We start from the raw sequence: 17,648 nt of genomic DNA, 5'->3' as shown, positions 1-17,648 counted from the left end.
TGTGGCACTGCTGAGGTCTTATGGAGGCCCAGGATGCTTCGATAGCGGCCTTTAGCTCATCCAGAGTGTTGGGTCTTGAGTCTCTCAATGTTCTCTTCACAATATCCCACAGATTCTCTATGGGGTTCAGGTCAGGAGAGTTGGCAGGCCAATTGAGCACAGTGATACCATGGTCAGTAAACCATTTACCAGTGGTTTTGGCACTGTGAGCAGGTGCCAGGTCGTGCTGAAAAATGAAATCTTCATCTCCATAAAACTTTTCAGCAGATGGAAGCATGAAGTGCTCCAAAATCTCCTGATAGCTAGCTGCATTGACCCTGGCCTTGATAAAACACAGTGGACCAACACCAGCAGCTGACACGGCACCCCAGACCATCACTGACTGTGGGTACTTGACACTGGACTTCTGGCATTTTGGCATTTCCTTCTCCCCAGTCTTCCTCCAGACTCTGGCACCTTGATTTCCGAATGACATGCAGAATTTGCTTTCATCCAAAAAAAGTACTTTGGACCACTGAGCAACAGTCCAGTGCTGCTTCTCTGTAGCCCAGGTCAGACGTTTCTGCCGCTGTTTCTGGTTCAAAAGTGGCTTGACCTGGGGAATGCGGCACCTGTAGCCCATTTCCTGCACATGCCTGTGCACGGTGGCTCTGGATGTTTCTACTCCAGACTCAGTCCACTGCTTCCGCAGGTCCCCCAAGGTCTGGAATCGGCCCTTCTCCACAATCTTCCTCAGGGTCCGGTCACCTCTTCTCGTTGTGCAGCGTTTTCTGCCACACGTTTTCCTTCCCACAGACTTCCCACTGAGGTGCCTTGATACAGCACTCTGGGAACAGCCTATTCGTTCAGAAATTTCTTTCTGTGTCTTACTCTCTTGCTTGAGGGTGTCAATAGTGGCCTTCTGGACAGCAGTCAGGTCGGCAGTCTTACCCATGATTGGGGTTTTGAGTGATGAACCAGGCTGGGAGTTTTAAAGGCCTCAGGAATCTTTTGCAGGTGTTTAGAGTTAACTCGTTGATTCAGATGATTAGGTTCATAGCTCGTTTAGAGACCCTTTTTATGATATGCTAATTTTGTGAGATAGGATTTTTGGGTTTTCATGAGCTGTATGCCAAAATCATCCATATTAAGACAATAAAAGACCTGAAATATTTCAGTTAGTGTGCAATGAATCTAAAATATATGAATGTTAAATTTTCATCATGACATTATGGAAAATAATGAACTTTATCACAATATGCTAATATTTTGAGAAGGACCTGTACACAAGGGAGATGAAGATGATTGCGAGCTGGTGTGTTCAATCAGGCTTGGGAAGTGCAGGCAACAGAGGTGGGGTAGATCAAGACTCACGTGTAACAGTTTTATTTGGGCTCCGGCTGTTTTTGCACTAATTTTATGTCCAGTTCTTTTTTTTTGTAATTTTTTGCTTGTTTGCTAAACCACTTGAGTCTGACCAGAAAATGATTAGGGAATAAAACGGCTTCTGAACTCAAGGGTCAGCGAACCAGTGACATTAAACACCAGACAGACATTAAAAATCATCCCCCAAAAATTTGAAAGACATTGAGGTAAAGGTCCAGCTCCATAAAAGGAAAACATGCAAATAAATTATGCGCAGTGGTGTACTATACAGTGTGATATTCCCAGAGTGAAACATGGTGGTGGCAGCATCATGCTCTGGGGTTAGTTTCTTCAGATGGGAGTAGACTTGTTGTCAAGGTAAATTAAATCAATAATAGTTCTAAATATCTGTCATTTTTAACCCCAAAATCTTCTGGTATCTGCTAAGAAGCTGAAGATGAAGAGAGATTTTTCTCAGCATCACAGTGAATCCAAGAATACATCCAAATTAACAACTTCATGAGAGAAACATTAAAACATTTTGGACAGTCCTAGGTAAAAAAAGATTGAAAATGATTTATCATGGTCTCAGTTTTTTACCTCACTTGCCCCCTGGCATTTTGACAGGGGTATGTTGTATTTTATATCCACTGTCTGCCATAAATCAGACTGAAGTTTTATTTTATAAAAAAAAAACAAAAAATTGCAGATGGAAGACTTCTAAATATGTAGGAACCCAAAGAATGGGATCTTTTTTCAGGTATTTGCATATCAAATCAGTGCGTTATGTACAGCTCCAATTATCCAACTATAACACAATTCATACTGAAGAAGACAAAGATCTTTGTGTTAAAAAAGTGTTCACATTTTATTCAAACCAAGTGGAGAGATTCACTAATTGCTTATTTTTTTTGCTCTAAAAACTGTAATGAAGTTATTTTTATTTTACATATTTTTTGTCTTTGGAGAAAATAGAAATTTTATTTCTTGACAACACATAAATCACAAATAACTCTAGCTGGAACACAGTATTGAGGTCAGTTATCCTTCCAGAAAATGTTATTTTACTTACTTATTTTATTTACTTTTACAAACTGGTATACAAACTTCTACATTTGTTTTGCATGATTTTAATCATGTAAAAGAAAAAGAAGTGCTGATAAAACAGAAAACAAACCGATTTACTGAAAATGTGTGATCAGATATAAACAGGTGGATATATGAACAACAAAGGGCAATGTTAGCGCTGGGTAATACTGTTCTCTAGAACAACAGAACAAAAGAGCTTTAAGCTAGCACAGACTGGACCAAAGTCAGGTCCCTTTGAGGTTCAGGCTCCAGCACAACTACTGTGATCCTGCTGCACATATGTACAAAACACAAAACACACACCAAATAAAAACGTTTAAAAATGCATTTGATCTTTACTATTTTTTCCTTATATCAGTGACATTAAGGCTACTAGATATTTGGTATTTTTGTTCCTTCTTAAACATGAATAAGCTAGAACTCCAGATTTGCATATATTTATGAATTTAACGCCTTATAAATAACAGCACTCACAAATTCAGCCTTTGTAGTCACTACTTAATATGCCCCGCGGTCAACAATATGACTGCAGATGTTCCTCAGTGGATCTACGAAATATCGTCCCTCAGGCTGTGCTGGAGCCATGCAGGCCGAGCTTCTCATTTTTCATCATGGTGTCGGTTGTGAAACGGGGATGAATGGCGATGGCTGTCGTCGTCATTTTTGACTTCCGCCTGGACGACCTGGAACAAGCCAGGTAGAAGATCTCCACCACATTGAGTATCACAGAGATGCAGGACATGACCAGCATGAAGATGATGAAGATGGTTTTCTCTGTGGGTCGTGACATGAAGCACTCCACGGTGAAGGGACATGGGTCCCGGACGCAGACGATCCGAGGATCCATCACAAACCCGTACAGGTAGTACTGTCCCACAATGAAACCTATCTCTAGGATGATTCTGAAGAAGATGGAGGTCATGTAGTTTCCCAACAGGTTGCCCTTTATCTGAAGTTTGCCCTTTTCGTCAGAGTACTTGGGTACTTTGGCATTCCCCTGGTCTTTGTGGGTTTGCAAATATTCTCTCATCTTTTTCTCTTTGTGGAGGATTTGGATGGCATGACCAAGGTAGATGAGACTTGGTGTGGAGACAAAGATGATCTGGAGAACCCAGAACCGAATGTGAGAGATAGGGAAGGCGTGGTCATAACAGACATTTTTACAACCAGGCTGCTGGGTGTTGCAAACCATTTTGGACTGTTCATCTCCCCAAACCTGCAATGTTAAAATGGGATATGTATTATTATAACGAGGCATGAATTAGAATGATGTCACCAAAATATACTAAACATACAGTGCCTCAAAAAACAATCACAACCATTGGAACCTTACATCTTGTCACTTTTACAACCATAAATGTCAGTATATTTAATTGGGATTTTATGTAATACAGCACAAAGTTGCACATAACGTTGAACAAAAAGCAAAATGATACAAAGTTTTACAAATTGTGTGCAAAATAATCTGAAAACCAAGACATTCAGCCCTTTTACTTTGATACCTCTAAAGAAAAGCCAGTGCAACCAACTACCTTTAGAGTATAGACAAAGTAAGAATATGGAAAATATGTATATTTCCAGACTTTTGTTCAATATCCCACAGTCTACAAGTTATTCTTGCTAAAGAAAAGCATCCCACAACATGATGGAAAGGGAGCTCTGTACAAAATAGACTTCACACTTTTTTAAATCTATAGTTAGAAAAAAAAGGTAAGACTTTACTGCCACTTCACAAATATGTACTACCGTGTGTCAGTCTATCACATTATATGCCAGTGAAATACATTGTAGTATTACTAATACTTTTGGAAGGCACTGTATATTCTGCAGTTTGCTGCAGATGTTTTTAAATGCTGCTCTGATACAGCTGAGTTAGAATAAAATAAATTATTAATAAGTGAAACTGGTTAATTTTGCAAACCATTGCAACTGAGAATGCAGATACACATATAAAAGGTCTTAAGCCCATAAGAAAAAAATATTATATATATATTTAAGTGTCTTTTTAATCATTTATTTACATGTTGTTCACCATTAAACAAACATCTTCTGTAAATCTAACATGAGGTGTCACTTAGCTGCAGAAAACATACAGATGGCCACCAGAGGAAGCTATTTAAGTACTGAACTATGCACAATGAACAACTATGGACAAGTTAGGGTTTTATACACGAAAAAAGAGGAAAACTAGATAATATTTCAAAACTGAAAATGTGTAAAAGATCATAATCTGACCTTCTCAGCTCCTGCTCCAAGCACCATGATCCTGAAGATGAAAAGCACGCTGAGCCAGACTTTTCCCACCACAGTGGAGTGGGACTGGACCTTATTCAGCAGAGTGGACAGAAATCCCCACTCTCCCATGGCTTCTGCAAACAAATACAAATATTCAGACATGTAAAACCAGCAACAATTAAGTGTCTCATGTTGGTTATCTTTCTTCCTTTTTCCCTTTTTCATCTTATTTGGGAATTCAAGACAACAACCGATGCAAAACAGTTTTTGTTTTTCATTTCATATATATTTTTAAGTTTAGTAATAACAAATAATGCATTATATTTTATCTTTACTTAAATGAATGCTTAGTAATAAATAATATTTATCAGATAAAGTTTTACAGAATTATGACAAGCCGAAAATTTGCTTTGTCCCTAACATGATTTCACTTAACTGATTCTCAAACAAAGAACGAGAAGCATTTGATCACGTCTTGCTTTAAAAAGCAGTTTTAGTGCCAGGAAGAAGTTTTAATTTAAAAGTTTGCCTAACTAATCAGTACAGCTGCATCTAATCAAAGAAATATTGGTAAACAAAAATGTAGATAAGGTAGATTTTTATGTTGATAAGTATTGCTTAGCCTGTCCTTTTCTAACAAATAAACATATAAACACTCTTAAAACCCTCTCTTCTGTTTATATAAACATAAATGATGATATTAGGCTCTAACTCCTTTCTTGGCTAAGATAAATTATTCTATGTCCCCCAAAAATTAAGTATGTTTTACATTTTAACTGGTTACTTTGTGCAGTAATGATAAAGATGAATATAAAAAATCCTTGTCCACCTTACCTTTGAATTTAAAAAGTCTTCTTTGAGGCAAACTCACCGGTCACCGGTGTTAAAGCGAAATGACACTCTGGGCTCCGGGCAAACTCATAGACGATACCTTGAACTTTAGAATAGACGCTGTTGCTCAACAGTATGAGTTGTCACGTTGTCGTGACATCTGGAAATGATACATTTGGGCTGAGCTCTGACAAGATTGTGAAAGTTAATGATTGGCAGTGCTTTAAAACTATGTTTTTGATTTAACTGTATACTTTATGTCCTCATAAAGAACCAGAACAATTCTGTTTTCAGACGAACATGTGAGATATGGATCTAGAAAGAGAGTGTTTTTGTTGAAGAAATAACATTTTGGGTACAAAAGGCAAAAACCACATTATTCTGACAGAAGTTATTCAGTACAACATATTGGAAATGCACAACTATGTACAGATTTAAGTATTAAGGTTAACAAAGATATTTTTGCTATAATTTAGCACAATATTCAGCTGTTATGGAGTTGCTTTATCTCATTGCCATGATTAAGTTTTATTCCTTGTAGGACCTTTTTCTTATTTGCAGTCAGTGTGACTCAGATTTGACATTTTACACATTTGTACGTGCTCTATCTGTTGTACTGCAGTGTAAAAACATAAAGCAAGCATAACTTTAATTAGCTGGCATCAGGTTTTCATGATCAAATGTTAAGCAAAAATAGCAAATATCAGTCACTACTACAATTATATTCCAAATAAATTAAACTATATTATTATAATTATGCACAGGCTGAAATATATATATTATATGTATACTGTATACATAATATTTCAAATTCAGTAGTGGACATACACTAGAATTGTAAAAGCTCAGATGATGATGTCATGACTTTGGGTAATTTGACTTTCAGGTTAATTGACAGCATTTGAGTTAATTGGAGGCACTCCTGGAGGGCCTTGAAGGTGATGTGTCTCAGATCTAAACTTGCATTGGTGTGAAATGCTTATATCTCGTAAGAAGCTGGTAAGAGAATGTTATTTGCAGAAATGAGTCCTGTGCTTACGTAGGCTGAAAGGCTAATCAGAGGAAGAAGCCTTTACTCCAAATGCAACGTAAAAAGCCAGAATACAGTTTTTGAATGCACTCAGGGTCATTTCCTGTGATTTGAGGTAAGTAAAACTGAAGTGTTTGGTCATACTGATACTCAACATCCCTATAAAGTATGGGGTTGGCATCATCATGGTGTGTGGGTGTTTTGTTGCAGGAGTGATTGGTCCACATCACAAAACAAATGACATAACAAGGATTCAACACTATGTGGAATAATTAAGTCTCAAGACATCAAGACATCAGCCAGGAAGTATATGGATCTTCCTAAAGTACAATGACCCCCAAGTGGCTTAAAGGCAACAAAGAAAATGTTTTTGAGTGGCCAATACAAAGCTCTGATCTCAGTCCCATTGTGAGGAGAAAACGTTTGTGGGAGCAAGGGGACCTCCTGACCTGACTCCACCGACTCCACCAGTTCTCGGGAGGAATGGGCCAAAATTTCAGCAAACTATTGAAACTATTGAAAAACTTGTGGTAGGAGACCCATAACAGAGGAAAATTCTACCAATTACTAAGGAAATTAATTGAAACTTTTGAATTAAAGAAATTCTCCAAAAACAGCAATAATTTTGGTAAAGCTAACTGACCTAAATGTTCCTACATATGTAGGAACAGCATAAATAAATAATCTGTAAACTAATAAGTAAGTGAAATATACGTTAAATTCAAGTCCGATTTTTGGAAATTATGTTTCTTCTTTTTTTTTCAATTCAAAGACAAAACAACTTTGTTAATTTGAATCATTTATTAAAAAGAGATAAAGCTATACAAAAATGTCTCTGCTATAATCATCGTTACCATAGTATAGAAATACATTTTTATAGAGAAGTTCTGCCTCACAACAACACAAAGAACACAACAAACTTCTCCTCACTCATACAGTCACAAGTGAGCACCTTCACTATAAATACAATCAATATTGCACACTTTCATTAGCAGATTTCAAGTTACAACAAGAAGAAAAATCCATCAATGTGCCCCTTGCTTTCAGTTATTTATGGTGATTTGTGTTAGTATACAACATGCATGATCACACAATGACAAAGTGGCAAAGCCTTTCTTAAAATGGACACACTGATTCAAGTCTCTGGAAGGAGTTGGAATGAGGTGCAAAAACCAACTAAACTTGGGATCTTAATGTCCGCTCAGTAGTCCTTTCTCCTCTTTGGCTCCATCCAGGCTGCCTCCTACGCTGTGGTTTTCCAGTTCCATGTTCATCTTGTTCTGCCTCAGTGTGTCCTCTGTGGTTGGCCACCTGGGGGCCGATAGGCTGGCGGGGTACTCTGTCGCGGTGACCCGGTGGGTGCGGCGATTGGACCTACACCTCACCCTGGTGCAGATCAGGTAGAACATTTCAACGATGTTTAGGAGCAGAGAGATGCAGGCCACCACCAGCATGAAGATGATGAAGATGGTCTTCTCCGTGGGCCTGGACATGTAGCACTCCACGGTGAAGGGACAGGGCTTTCTGGTGCAGGGGAACATGGGGATCATGATGAAGCCATACAGGTAGTATTGTCCCACAATAAAGCCGGCTTCAATGATGATCTTGAAGATGAGTTGGGTCAGGTAGCTACCTAGCAAGTTCCCCTTGATCTTCAGGTGCCCCTTCTCGTCGCTGTATTTGGGCTGTTTGAACGTCTGTGGCCCATCGGGGCTCGCCAGCTTCTCTCTCAGCTTGTTCTCCTTCTGGATAACGTGCATGGCATGGCCCAGGTAGACCAGTGTCGGCGTGGACACAAAGATGATCTGGAGGACCCAGAAGCGGATGTGCGAGATAGGGAAGTTCTTGTCGTAGCAGACATTCTCACAACCGGGTTGCTTGGTGTTGCATATAAAATCTGACTGCTCGTCACCCCAGACGCTTTCGGCGCCTGCTCCCAAAACCATGATCCTGAACAGGAAGAGGACGATCATCCAGATTTTCCCAATCACAGTGGAGTGGTTCTGGACTCTTTCCAGCAAGGTGGACAAAAATCCCCAGTCTCCCATCTTCACTGAGGGGGTTCAGTTACTAATCTGTGGTGAAACAAAGAAAGTCAGCATCAGGACTTAATGGATAAACAAGCTTCTCATTTTGGTCCCAGTAATCCTGGAACACTCCTTATTGCTGAATTATTAACCACAACTTTTCATCTTATCAATACACCTCAGGGGAAAGGAGAGTACTGACTTCAATAGATGATCATTCTTTGGATCTAAGCATAAGACGAAAAAAACTGTCAACTGAACCTTAAGAATTTTCTACAGAAACTAGGACTGAGTCACAGTAAAGTAAGCAAAATCCTACTAAAATAAAATTTAAAAAGTGTTGATTTATGAAATTGCTATAAAGAAATCTTTAAATGCCTTAAATGTAAATAGGTTTAAACAATTCAAGATAACCAACAAGAGGCAATCTAATGCAATAAATGTGGCAGAAACATCCTGCTAAGAGGCAAAGCAACTTTTCACCAATCACTTCGATCAGAAATGTTTAGTAATTAAAATAATTTCAAAGATCTTAGCAGAAAGAAACATCTTTAATTCTCAGGTGATCAGCAAGCTGCATCAGAAAGGAAAAATAGTAGCATCTTACCTGCTGACCTGGTCAGAAAGGACTGCCGTTGTTGAGGAAGGATCACTAACTATGGTTGGACCTTGGAGTTTGTGCTGAGTGAGGATAACAGACTCATGAGGGATCAACTTGCGCAACACACATCTGGCCTTCATATCACGTTGTAACCGTCAGCGGGCAAGGACAGAAAAAAACTGAAGTTAGACTCAACCGGAAGTACGAGTGTGTAATAATTGACAGCTCAGAAGCCAAAATTTAGGTTTGCTGTAAAAACTGAGAGTTTGGAAGAAAGAAACAGCTGTGGCAAACATGTCAACATTTATGATGAAAGGATCTGCTTTTATTTTATATTCCAGTTTAATTAATTTATACATTTTGCTGATGTTGAATAACAATAATAGCACATGCAGTTTTATGAAAAATTATTTGGCCGCTTACAGATTTATTCTGACAGACTATTCAGACAAACATAACGTGACAAAAATACAAAAAGCTGTTTTTATTCCTTTCCTTTTCCTTTTATTGAGTGAAAAAAAAAAACATCCACACCAACCTGGCCCTTTGAGAAAGTTGAATTTCCCGTTCCTTGTTATGAATGCTGGTGACTAATCACATTTCTTATTCAATTTCACAAGCTACACCCAGGAGTGATTGCTGTGTAAGCTGCTTGATCTAGATATCACTTTAGGAGAATCTGTCTGACAAAATGAAGTAGTCTAATAGATCCCAAAAAGCAACACATAATGCCCCAATCTAAAGAAATTCAAGATACTTCTCCAGGAGGTCCAAGAGCCCAAAACAGCTTTTAACGCACCACAGTCCTCACTTGCTCCATTTAAGGTCAGTGTTTATGATTAAAAAATGATAAAAAAAAAAAAAAACACTGGGCAAGAATGGCATCTATGGGTCAGTTTCAAGACAAAAAACATTAATGATAGAAAAAACCCATAAAGACCCTTCTCACTTCACTCAAAAACTGTAAAAACATTCAGTTGGTTTTTGAATTTGGGTTACAAACGAACAGCAGAAAAATAACATAATACCAACAGTCAAACATGGTGGTGATGGTGTCATGGTCTTGGGCTGCTTTGTTGTTTCTGTTGAAGTGCCATTTTTGATGGAACCATGAATTCTGCTCCAACCATAATTTGGTGACCTTCAGCTCAAATGCACATTGGCTATGCAACAGCACAATGATCCAACACACACAAGCAAGTCAGCCTCTAAAATGGCTCAAAAACCTAAATGAAGGTTTGGAATGGTCTTGACAAAGTCTGGACATAAATCGAATTGAGATGCCGACTTCAAACAGGCAGTACAAATCCTCACAGAGTTGGCAAAAATTCCCCTGCCGAGATGTAAAGGTCTGAATGTCAGTTAAAATAAACGATTGGTGCCCTGCTGATTGATGTTTAGAAAGAAATTAGTTTTCCACACAGATGATCTAAAACATTCAATTAAAAAAAACAAAAACACCAAAAACCTTCAAGACACCATGTTTTTAAAGTGAACATTTTAGATTGGACTGTGCTCTGAAATGTTTTTTATTAAGTTAGTACTAAATAGATACATCAACAACGACATTCATCAGAATGCTTTGTAATTCACTCCTTATTGTGACTCACATTCAGCTGCTACTAGTCAGTCTCATCCTCCTTTGCTTCCAGATATTTGAGGCCTACTTTCATAATCAGTGGGTTTTGGAAACTTGTTTGGTCACCATGGCACATTTGCAACCATTCAATCATCTGTCCATTCGTCACCAGTGACTGCCTGAACGTTATACAGTCTATCTGCGCTTTACCAGGTTTATAAATCTTTTAAATCTAACAAAAACACACAACAGATTCCACAATGTCAGTATTTTATAAAATCAAAAAAGTACACCCCATGATCAAGAGGATTTTGGAGGAAATGTCGCAGCCAGATGCTTCTAATTAGGGCACCTGATTGACTTTTCATGATCAGTGTGACCACCTCTACAAGGAGTTTGGCAGTTTGCTGGCCTCAAGGATACAAGTGTGTGTTAGTACCACACCAGGATGGAATTGCATCAGCAATGACCTTAAAGAAGCAATTGTTACCGTACATTAATCTGAGAAGGGTTATGAGGCTATGTCCAAACCTTTTCCACTCATTCTGCTGTGACAAAGGTTAGTTTTCAGACAGCTGCCAATATTCTCCATATCAGACTCCATAATAAGCCTATTAAATGTTGACGCTTAAAACAATGCACTTAAAAAAGACTGAATAAGTGGCCTGTTTAGAAGAATTGCCAGATGAAAGCCTCTTTTCTCTCAAACGATATATGCACATTGTGAAGTTGCATCTGAATGAACCACAAAACATCTGGAACATTGTCCTACGGACAGATCAGACCAGATCGGAGAGGTATGGACATAAGGCAAAGTGCCATTTTTGGTGAAAACAAACACATAATATTATGACAAACGACTCAGAACAAGCGTTTCCCATAAACTGCGCTACACCAATGTATTCTGGGGTCAAATGTCAGGCCATCTGTATGACAGCTGAAACCCGGTCCAAACTGGATCATTCAAGCATTGACGCAATGTTAAAAAGAAGAATGTATGTCTGTTTCCTGTATGTTAAAGACATACAGGAAACAACAATCTGATGTTATTGCTGCTAAAGGTGCCGGTATGCTACTGAATTAACTTAATCTTAGGTTAATGACAGTTAACGTTATCTTTGTTTGGCTGAGGTAAAATTTTAAATACATGTATGATTTTTTTTATCTAAGGGGTTGTGGTTTCTATAATTGTATGCAGAAAAACAACTCTTTTAGGTTAGTTAATGAACAAGTTTAAGGCAACATGCAGTACAGCAGATATTGTTTTCAGAAATAGTGCACATTAATAAGAAAACGGTCAAATAGTGCCTACTTTTAAGTAGAAAAACATTTATTTAATAGAAACAAAAGTCTTATTTTTACGATCTATGCAGAAAATAACCCATATCAAAACTATATAATTGGAGACAAGGGATGAGAGAAGTAAAAGTCTTTATTTAACAACCATTTGTGCAAAATAATCCTACACTAAAAAGATTTCAAATCCAACAAAGGATGGGTGCCCAAACTGACAGCTGACTGAGCAAATAAAGCTGAATGAGCATAAAGAGAAGAACTGCATGAAACAGGAAGGAGAGGGTGAGTAGGAAAACACAACAGAAACAAGACACAAACAGATAAAATACATTTTTTCACCAAAACCAGAAAACAGATTCTTAGAATTAAAGGAAACCCAACAAACCTGAACACATCAACTAATCAGAAAACAAGGTTTCCAGTGGACGACTGAATAAATGTAGGGCATCCTCAATAAAAGTTTATCTTTTAGAAGACAAGCTACATTTTTTTCAACTAATATTCAAAATTGTAAATCTACTCAGAACAAAATAGGTGCCATATCTAAAATATTGAAAAGAGGACCAATGCATTGTAAGTCTTGTAATATATAAATTATTAATATCCATAAAAAATTAAACATTTTAAATAAAAAATAAGAAGCTTTCAGTTACAAATAAGGTCGCTTTTACTCATTTTAAGTAATTTTGTGTGTGACTTTTTTCTGTGTACAGAAGCTGGTGATCCCCCTCCGCCTTTATTTGCTTCACCAAGACTCCCCTCTCTGCCAATGCAAACAAATACTTGGACTAGCAGAAGTACACACCCATTCTATCTGACCGGGTTCATGTTTCAGATTTGGATCTCCCCAATACTGTTCTCAGTAGTGAGATCTACAGATCCATCACCCACCCCTCCTGCTGTCCCATTCATTCCTAACTTTCTACCCTGCAGCTCCAAATCCAGGTTGATATAATTCTGGATCACCTCACCCTGCTTCCGAAAAGCTTTCTTCTCTGACCTCGGGGGCGTCACTGGGGTCACGGTGTAGTCCTGCCTTCTGGCCACGCATTCCTTCACCGCCTTCACGAACAGGTAGAGCAGCTCCGCAATGCTGAGGGCGAGTGAGATAATAGCCGCCACCAGCATGAACCAGATGATGATGGATTTCTCTGTTGGTCTGGACAGGAAGCAGTCCACCTTGTGAGGGCAGGGAAAGCGGGAGCACACATACCGGGTTTCAAGGGTGAAACCATATAGAAAGTACTGACCCACAATGAACAAAACTTCCAGAACAATTTTGGCTATGAGATGCAGGACATAACTGCGAAGCAGGCGACCACGGATGCTGATCTTCCCACTGCTCTTTGTGTACTTTGGAACTTTGAAGGTCCTCCTGAGGAAAAGACATGCTTTGTTGTCCAGCTCTGCATGGTTCTGCATCCTTTCCTTGATCTAATTTAAAAAAAAAACAATGTCACAGTCAGACATTTTCCAGCAAAGTACTCCAGAAATATAAGTTATATTAAAATCTGATCAAATTAAGGAAACATGAATAAGATCAATTTCAAACGTGTATACAGGCACAATAGTGGTTGAAGTTTCCTAAAAGCTTTCAAGTGGTACAAACATGTGACCTTCATGAACAAGATATAACTTAAGGAAACGGAAGGAAACTGGTGTGATGATCCTCACACCAGTTATTGACCAGTTATATCTTTGCTATTCTTTCAATAAAAGGTGCTCCTGGCTCAGTGATTCTGTATTTAGAAGTGTCTTTCCTGGACAAAGTGATTGGCAGAGCTATTGCTGCCATTGACTTTGTGTAATGTCTTCTGTTTTCTTTCCAAAGAAAGTACACCTGGCTTAGTGTTTCTGTGTTTAGTGGAGTCTCTTTCTTGGATGGAGCCACTGCTAGAGCTGTACTCTGCAATTCCTTTCAATAGAAAGTACTGCCAGAGGTTTCTTCCTGTTCCAGGGAGTGGTTTCTCACCACTGTCACCACTTGGTTGTTCAGGGTGAGGGATTGCTGCAAAGTCATTGAATTGAGGCAACCAGTTGGTGTTCTTTAGATAGATAGCTGAATTTCATGTTTTTTATTATTATTAGGACTGAATTCGTCTCTATGTAAATGAATGTAAACGTGTTCTATAAAGATTACAATGGTGTGAATTTAATTGATTTTAAGAAAATTTTGACCAAATTTCAATCTAGGTAATTGGATAGGAGTCACCTTCTTCTCAACGTGAATCACATGAAGGACATGGCCGAGGTACAGCAGCTTTGGAGTTGCCAAGGCGATGACCTGAAGAACCCAGAAGCGGACGTGTGAGATGGGGAAGGCGAGGTCATAGCAGACGTTCTCACAGCCTGGCTGCTGTGTGTTACATATGAAGTCAGACTGTTCATCCCCCCAAACCTGGGTAAGATCAGAGGAAATGGATGGTAGAGAGGAAACCTTAAACTTCATCATGTTTTTAGTAAAGATCAATAAATACTTGACCAAATGACTCAGGTTTCTAACAATTTCTTACTATTTTTAGATATTATGCATCTAGAAACTGGCAAATATTTATCCAGAATTAAAATCCTTCTGTTCACATTCAGCTGTCGGTGACTGTATAACTAGACCTTTTCAGCGGCGGTACGCAGAACCATGATCCGGAAAACAAACAGAACGGTGAGCCAGACTTTCCCAATCACTGTGGAATGGCTCTGCACTTTTTCCAGCAGCCGGCCCAGTAGGTCCCATTCCCCCATTTCAATTGGCCTTTATCCTCTTTTCTGTATCAGAGACAAAATTCCATTAAAACACACATAAAGGCAACATTCTCTTAAAGTATTCATCCACCCGTCCATTGTCTATACAACGCTTATCCTTTCAGGGCTTCAGATGGGGATTGGTGCCTATTTCCAGCAGTCATTAGGCGAGAGGCGGAGTATACCACAGACAGGTTTCCAGTCCATCACAGGGATACACAAAACAAACAACCATGCATGCACAAACTTTAGGGCAATTTAGAGAGGCCACTTAACCTAAAATGCATCATTTTGGACAAGGGGAGGAAGTCGGAGTACCTGGAAAAAAAACACACACACATGCACAGGGAGAACATGCAAACTCCATAAAGACCCCCCCAAATTGGGATCTAAACCACGGACCTTCTTGCTTCTTGCAAGGCAACAGTGCAACGAACTGCACAACTGTGCAGCCCCCTTACAGTTAAGATTATTTTTAAAAGTAAAAACAATATATAAATTCTGAAAGACATAAATAATTGTCTTTTTCCTTAAACTATTATTTTTACATTATTGCGCAAAACAAACCCAATAAGAAGTAAGAAATATTTAATTTAGGGAAATTTAGAGAAATGTTGCATATATATATATATATATATATATATATATATATATATATATATACACACACACACAGGGGTTGGATAATGAAACTGAAACACTGAAACTGAAACACCTGTCATTTTAGTGTGGGAGGTTTCAAGGCTAAATTGTACCAGCCTGGTAGCCAGTCTTCATTGATTGCACATTGCACCAGTAAGAGCAGAGTGTGAAGGTTAAATTAGCAGGGTAAGAGCACAGTTTTGCTCAAATATTGAAATGCACACAACATTATGGGTGACATACCAGAGTTCAAAAGAGGACAAATTGTTGGTGCACTTCTTGCTGGCACATCTGTGACCAAGACAGCAAGTCTTTGTGATGTATCAAGATCCACGGTATCCAGGGTAATGTCAGCATACCACCAAGAAGGACGAACCACATCCAACAGGATTAACTGTGGACGCAAGAGGAAGCTGTCTGAAAGGGATGTTCGGGTGCTAACCCGGATTGTATCCAAAAAACATAAAACCACGGCTGCCCAAATCACGGCAGAATTAAATGTGCACCTCAACTCTCCTGTTTCCACCAGAACTGTCCGTCAGGAGCTCCACAGGGTCAATATACACGGCCGGGCTGCTATAGCCAAACCTTTGGTCACTCGTGCCAATGCCAAACGTCGCTTTCAATGGTGCAAGGAGCGCAGATCTTGGGCTGTGGACAATGTGAAACATGTATTGTTCTCTGATAACTCCACCTTTACTGTTTTCCCCACATCCGGGAGAGTTACGGTGTGGAGAAGCCCCAAAGAAGCGTACCACCAAGACTGTTGCATGCCCAGAGTGAAGCATGGGGGTGGATCAGTGATGGTTGGGGCACCATATCATGGCATTCCCTTGGCCCAATACTTGTGCTAAATGGGCGCGTCACTGCCAAGGACTACCGAACCATTCTTGAGGACCATGTGCATCCAATGGTTCAAACATTGTATCCTGAAGGCGGTGCCGTGTATCAGGATGACAATGCACCAATACACACAGCAAGACTGGTGAAAGATTGGTTTGATGAACATGAAAGTGAAGTTGAACATCTCCCATGGCCTGCACAGTCACCAGATCTAAATATTATTGAGCCACTTTGGTGTGTTTTGGAGGAGCGAGTCAGGAAATGTTTTCCTCCATCAGTATCACATAGTGACCTGGCCACTATCCTGCAAGAAGAATGGCTTAAAATCCCTCTGACCACTGTGCAGGACTTGTATACGTCATTCCCAAGACGAATTGACGCTGTATTGGCCGCAAAAGGAGGCCCTACACCATACTAATAAATTATTGTGGTCTAAAACCAGGTGTTTTATACCAGGTGTGACATACCACAGTTTGTTTTTAGTAGGTAAAAAGTCAGGCTGAGTCCTTTAGAAGGCCAAGCTTCTATCATTTCCCACAGCCTTATTGCTGTGCAGATAAGTCCACAGCTGCAGACCTCAGTTCTCTCAACACAACTATCCAGGGGCACGTAAACCTATAACAAATCTTGAACAACAGAAACTTATATATCGTACAAACACACGCTGAGCTGTCTTAGTAGATGAGTCCATCAGATATAGTTTAATATAATACGTTTCCTTTAATGCAATATAGTTTTTTCCAGATTTCTGCAGCCCATGTGGTTCTTTTTGGAGCATGTTTCAGTGTGTAATTTGGATGTTTAGATTGCGGTACAATATTCAAATGTTAGTACAAATAACAGTCAATTTATAGCCTTAAAACTTCATACAAATTCTATGAGCCATCAGATACACATCATCAAAAACCTCATTAATGGGTGCAACGGCAGTGGCGTAGGTTAAGCACGCGACCCATATAGAGAGGCTTCAGTCCTTGACATGGCCGTCCGGATTCGTGTCCTGGCCCCGGCGACATTTGCCGCACGTCTTCCCCCTCTCTCTGCCCCCATATCCTGTCTGCCTACTTTCAGAAAAATACTGGAAAAATAGAGGCCACTGGTGCCGCAAAAAAAATATATATTAAAAAATCCTCATTAACCTTTATGTACAAAGGGAAAGTCAACTCACCTGGTGGAGAATCAAGAAAAATTGAGAAAATGTGGATGAAAAGTGCAACGGCTCCAGTAAAGGATGAGAAGAGACAGTGAGGGAGAAACTGTGTTTCATGGTTAATTCGCTGGCTTATCTGGAAGGACGCCGTCCTAACCACAACAAAGAGGCTTAGGTGCCAATGCTAAATATGAGTGGCTGGTAGAAAACTAACACGAGATTTAATCAGGCATGTCTTGTTG

The 17,648-nt window shown here is 39.3% G+C and overlaps 3 protein-coding genes across 6 annotated transcripts; all 3 read right to left on the bottom strand.

The window, feature by feature from the left end:
• Window positions 1-2,187: 2,187 nt before the first annotated feature.
• LOC124881564 (gap junction Cx32.2 protein-like) lies at window positions 2,188-5,647 on the bottom strand. Of its 2 annotated transcripts, none has more exons than XM_047387174.1 (3): window positions 5,503-5,647; window positions 4,669-4,802; window positions 2,188-3,649 (listed from the first exon to the last, which is right to left on the bottom strand). In XM_047387174.1, the coding sequence occupies exons 2-3, from the start codon at window positions 4,795-4,797 to the stop codon at window positions 2,999-3,001; spliced, it is 780 nt and encodes a 259-aa protein (XP_047243130.1). In that variant the 5' UTR covers window positions 4,798-4,802; window positions 5,503-5,647; the 3' UTR covers window positions 2,188-2,998. The 2 variants fall into 2 exon arrangements, with proteins under 2 accessions (XP_047243130.1, XP_047243131.1); XM_047387175.1 differs by having other exon boundaries at window positions 4,669-4,799; window positions 5,503-5,622.
• A 1,668-nt stretch (window positions 5,648-7,315) lies between these two features.
• On the bottom strand, window positions 7,316-8,577 carry gja13.2 (gap junction protein alpha 13.2). Its single transcript, XM_047388935.1, has one exon. It carries the CDS (start codon window positions 8,575-8,577, stop codon window positions 7,720-7,722), a length of 858 nt encoding a protein of 285 aa, XP_047244891.1. The 3' UTR covers window positions 7,316-7,719.
• A 599-nt stretch (window positions 8,578-9,176) lies between these two features.
• Window positions 9,177-17,636, bottom strand: gja11 (gap junction protein, alpha 11). 3 transcript variants are annotated; one of them, XM_047388934.1, is made up of 5 exons: window positions 17,425-17,636; window positions 14,643-14,795; window positions 14,245-14,430; window positions 13,004-13,466; window positions 9,177-9,291 (listed from the first exon to the last, which is right to left on the bottom strand). In XM_047388934.1, exons 2-5 carry the CDS (start codon window positions 14,769-14,771, stop codon window positions 9,257-9,259), a joined length of 813 nt encoding a protein of 270 aa, XP_047244890.1. In that variant the 5' UTR covers window positions 14,772-14,795; window positions 17,425-17,636; the 3' UTR covers window positions 9,177-9,256. The 3 variants fall into 3 exon arrangements, with proteins under 3 accessions (XP_047244890.1, XP_047244888.1, XP_047244889.1); XM_047388932.1 differs by lacking the exon at window positions 9,177-9,291 and having other exon boundaries at window positions 12,151-13,466; window positions 17,425-17,635; XM_047388933.1 differs by lacking the exons at window positions 9,177-9,291; window positions 17,425-17,636 and having other exon boundaries at window positions 12,151-13,466; window positions 14,643-15,174.
• Between the last annotated feature and the right edge of the window lie 12 nt (window positions 17,637-17,648).

Source organism: Girardinichthys multiradiatus, chromosome 15 (genome assembly GCF_021462225.1).
Source record: "Girardinichthys multiradiatus isolate DD_20200921_A chromosome 15, DD_fGirMul_XY1, whole genome shotgun sequence".
Taxonomy (NCBI): Eukaryota; Metazoa; Chordata; class Actinopteri; order Cyprinodontiformes; family Goodeidae; genus Girardinichthys; species Girardinichthys multiradiatus.
Note: the sequence above shows the minus strand (reverse complement) of the source record. Positions and strands in the feature narration are given on the sequence as shown.